We start from the raw sequence: 4,368 nt of genomic DNA on the forward strand, positions 1-4,368 counted from the left end.
CCTAAAAGTACAATCAGGAGTAGTCTCTGGTGCAGCGTCTTCTCAACTTTGGCTGCACATTAGAAACACCTGGGCAACTTGAACTCTATATAATGCCTTAGCCCACTCCTAGAGATTCTGAATTGGCCTGTGGGAGGCTTGGCACCTGTATTATTTTTTTAACCTTCCCAAATGACTTTAAGATACCATTAGGTTGAAGAACCATGCCTCGAAGCTAAAGGATTTATTCCCTCTACTGTACTTAGTATGTGCTATGGTCATAGCCTATATTATAGTGCACCTATTTTGTAAGTAAAAGGTTTTTGAGAATTGGCCCAGGAACCAAAGAACTCTTACTACATTTCTTTTCCTTTACAAACTTTTGGGGAGGGCTTCCTATGCTTTGTCATTCCTAAAATGCTTGATTTTCCCAGACAGTAAGGATTTATTGAAAGATATAACAAGGAACTTTAATTTGTTTGATTCCGGAGTTGTTATTTCCAGGCTGTTTTTGGCAGGCAGGAAAGAGGTTAGGGTCCTCTCAGGCTAGAGGAAGTGTTCAGGGCACCTAACTGCTAGGCAAGAAGAATCCCCCTAAGAAAGGGCATGTGTGGGAGGAAAGCAGATCTTCCCAGCTCTAAACTGTACAGCTTTGATGTCCTTCTTTCTTCATAAATTTGCTAGTATTGCCCTGCATGTAGTTGAAGTAACCACATCCACATGCTTACCTATTAAAAAAAAAAAGCTTTAGAATACCTGATGTGTAGAGGGTGGTGGGATGAGGATTTCTGAGGATCATTGGGGTAACTCAAAGAAACTGGTAGTGCCTGGCCCATCCCTCTTTATTGCCATGTCCCCAAACTCTGAGTATCTAACTCTTCCAGGCTCTCACTTGGAAAATTGCAGCTAGGATGACCATGGCTGAAGGTGTTGCATGTCTATAGCACATTTCTGCTCAAAATAATCATAGAACTTTATAATTGAGGCCATTTAGACAAAATAAAAAGAGACAACCAAAATTGAAAAGCTAAATAATTTGTACTTGATCACCAGGTGGGATTTACAATCGGAATGTGAATCTGCATCTCATTTTTGCTGTTTTGTACACTCATAAATGTATTAAACCTAAATAAAAGACTGGAAGACTCATAGGTCAAAAGGGGGTACTGAAGACCTCTGTACATATGAAGTGCAAGAGTGACACTTTAAACCCACATCAACCTCTCCTCGCCAAACACCTTTCGTAGCTCCTCTCCCTTGTTTTTTCTAAAACAAGCCCCACTCCAATCAAAATGCTCACTTAGAATTTTTGTTTTCTAACATATGTTGTTTACCACCTAGATTAAGTCCCAACAAACATAGCCATAGCCATGGCTCCTGACATGTATACTTCTCTTCAGATGTACTATCCCTTTCAGTCTATGGAATTCAGACATTTAAGAGTCCATTATCCCTCCCGAACAAAAAATATAGGCAAACTTTATTAACATTTTATTGTTACTTTCATCCTCACTATACAAGTCATTTAAAAAACCATTCCATGACTTTGGTATTTACAAAACCAAAAAAAAAAAAAAAATTGGACAGAGGGTGGCAGTGTTGATTCACTTGAGATAAAGGAAAGACACCGTTAGAGTACCAAGTTACATTCAGTGGAAATAATTCTACAGAATACATTGGCTATTCCACAAAGGCAAAATACAGAGGAGCAAGTTAATCAAGTTACAAACTAACTTTATATTGAACTCAAATAGTAGACAGCTGAAAAATAAAATATATATAGGCCAGTAGCAAGGTCCTTAGGTCACCTACTTTCAGAGACAAATTTGAAAAACACTGAAAAAGGCAGTTCCTAACTATACCAAAAGAGACACACAGCTAAACTTTACAAACAGCTTGCAAAATTGAGAGCCGATGAAAGGCAAATATATGGCAATGCAAAGTCTCGAATCCCATCTGTTTTCATAACAAACGTGACCAGGTCTGGAAAAGCCTCCTCCTAATCCACCTCCTCAATGGTCGGGCCAGACCCAGAGCCCCCCTTGGGGGCCTGGGCCCCAAAACCACCGGCCCCGGGGCCACCCGCCCCCTGGTACAGTCCGCTGATGATGGGGTTACACACCTGCTCCAACTCTTTCCTCTTGTGCTCAAACTCCTCCTTCTCCGCCAGGGTGTTGGCGTCCAGCCAGGAAATCACCTCCTGGCACTTGTCGAGCACCTTCTTCTTGTCCGACTCGCTGATCTTGCCTTTGAGCCCCTCATCCTCCACAGCGCTCTTCATGTTGAAGGCGTACGACTCCAAAGCGTTCTTGGCAGACACCCTCTCGCGCTGGACCTCGTCCTCGGCTTTGTACTTCTCCGCCTCCTGCACCATGCGCTCGATCTCCTCCTTGCTCAGGCGGCCCTTGTCATTGGTGATGGTGATCTTGTTGGCCTTGCCGGTGCTCTTGTCCGTGGCCGTGACGTTCAGGATGCCATTGGCGTCGATATCAAAGGTCACCTCGATCTGGGGCACGCCCCTGGGGGCAGGTGGGATGCCACTCAGCTCGAAGCGCCCCAGCAGGTTGTTGTCCCTTGTCATGGCCCTCTCGCCCTCGTACACCTGGATCAGCACCCCGGGCTGGTTGTCCGAGTAGGTGGTGAAGATCTGCGTCTGCTTGGTGGGGATGGTGGAGTTGCGCTTGATCAGGGCAGTCATCACGCCCCCGGCAGTCTCCAGCCCCAGCGACAGAGGAGCCACGTCCAGCAGCAGCAGGTCCTGCACATTCTCGGACTTGTCCCCCATCAGGATGGCTGCCTGCACCGCCGCCCCGTAAGCCACCGCCTCATCCGGGTTGATGCTCTTGTTGAGGTCGCGCCCGTTGAAAAAGTCCTGCAGCAGCTTCTGCACCTTGGGGATGCGGGTGGAGCCCCCCACCAGGACCAGGTCGTGGATCTGGGCCTTGTCCAGCTTGGCGTCACGCAGAGCCTTCTCCACTGGCTCCAGGGTGCCCCGAAACAGGTCGGAGCACAGCTCCTCGAAACGCGCCCTGGTGATGGACGTGTAGAAGTCGATGCCCTCGAACAGGGAGTCGATCTCCAGGCTGGCCTGCGTGCTGGACGACAGGGTCCTCTTGGCCCTCTCGCAGGCGGTGCGCAGCCGCCTCACGGCTCGCTTGTTCTGGCTGATGTCCTTCTTGTGCTTCCTCTTGAACTCCTCCACGAAGTGGTTCACCAGCCTGTTGTCAAAGTCTTCCCCTCCCAGGTGGGTGTCCCCGGCCGTGGCCTTCACCTCGAAGATGCCGTCGTCGATCGTCAGGATGGACACGTCGAAGGTGCCCCCGCCCAGGTCGAAGATGAGCACGTTGCGCTCCCCCTTGCCGGTCCTGTCTAGGCCGTAGGCGATGGCGGCGGCCGTGGGCTCGTTGATGATCCTCAGCACGTTCAGCCCCGCGATCACCCCTGCATCCTTGGTGGCCTGGCGCTGCGAGTCGTTGAAGTAGGCGGGCACGGTGATCACCGCGTTGGTCACCGGGTAGCCCAGGTACGCCTCGGCGATCTCCTTCATCTTGGTCAGCACCATGGACGAGATCTCCTCGGGGTAGAACGCCTTGGTCTCCCCCTTGTAGCTCACCTGCACCTTGGGCTTGTCCCCGTCGCTGATCACCTGGAAAGGCCAGTGCTTCATGTCCGACTGCACCACCGGGTCGCCGAACTTGCGGCCGATCAGCCGCTTGGCGTCGAACACGGTGTTCTGCGGGTTCAGCGCCACCTGGTTCTTGGCGGCGTCCCCGATGAGCCGCTCGGTGTCGGTGAACGCCACGTAGCTGGGGGTGGTGCGGTTGCCCTGGTCGTTGGCGATGATCTCCACCTTGCCGTGCTGGAACACCCCCACGCACGAGTAGGTGGTGCCCAGGTCGATGCCGATGGCTGTGGTTTTAGCCATGCCGGTGCCCTGCTCTCTCGCTCCGCGCTGAGGTTCGGGCCTGAAAACCGCGGCCGGGATCCGCGAACAGAAGCTCGGTCCTTTCCGAAGCCGGGAACTGAAGGCCGGTGCCGCAGGGGTTCGTCCTCGGAGGCAGTGGGTCCGTGGAAGCGCGCTCACGAACACCAGACAGCAGTTCGACAACTCGCTTGTCTCTGCAGGTTCGCTGTTTTCCCCACGGCGAGCGGCTCTGCATTTATAATTCTTCATCGAGCCTCCCCCTGTTCCCAGCTCACCCAATCACCAGGCTCGGAGGCGCTGCCTGGTCGGGAACATTCCAGGGGATTCGCCTTGCGTCCTGCCCCCAGTCTTTGCCAGACCAATCAGCGTCCTGGGTGCCGCCCCACCAGAACTCTCCAGACTTTTCTGGGGCTTGCTAGGCGGTGGAGAGGAGGCGGGAGATGGGGGTGTGAGCGGCAGGAGGG

General features: G+C 52.0%; 1 protein-coding gene across 1 annotated transcript in view; it reads right to left on the minus strand.

Moving 5' to 3' along the window:
• Positions 1–1,455: 1,455 nt before the first annotated feature.
• Positions 1,456–4,368, minus strand: part of HSPA1B (heat shock protein family A (Hsp70) member 1B) — a 9,993-nt gene continuing 7,080 nt past the window's right edge. The window contains exon 2 of the mRNA XM_006904636.3: positions 1,456–3,984. Within this exon, the coding sequence (XP_006904698.3) occupies positions 1,979–3,984 (2,006 nt within the window). The 3' untranslated portion in view covers positions 1,456–1,978. The remainder of the gene's footprint in view (positions 3,985–4,368) is intronic.

This window comes from Pteropus alecto, unplaced genomic scaffold, assembly GCF_000325575.1.
Source record: "Pteropus alecto unplaced genomic scaffold, ASM32557v1 scaffold400, whole genome shotgun sequence".
Classification (NCBI taxonomy): Eukaryota; Metazoa; Chordata; class Mammalia; order Chiroptera; family Pteropodidae; genus Pteropus; species Pteropus alecto.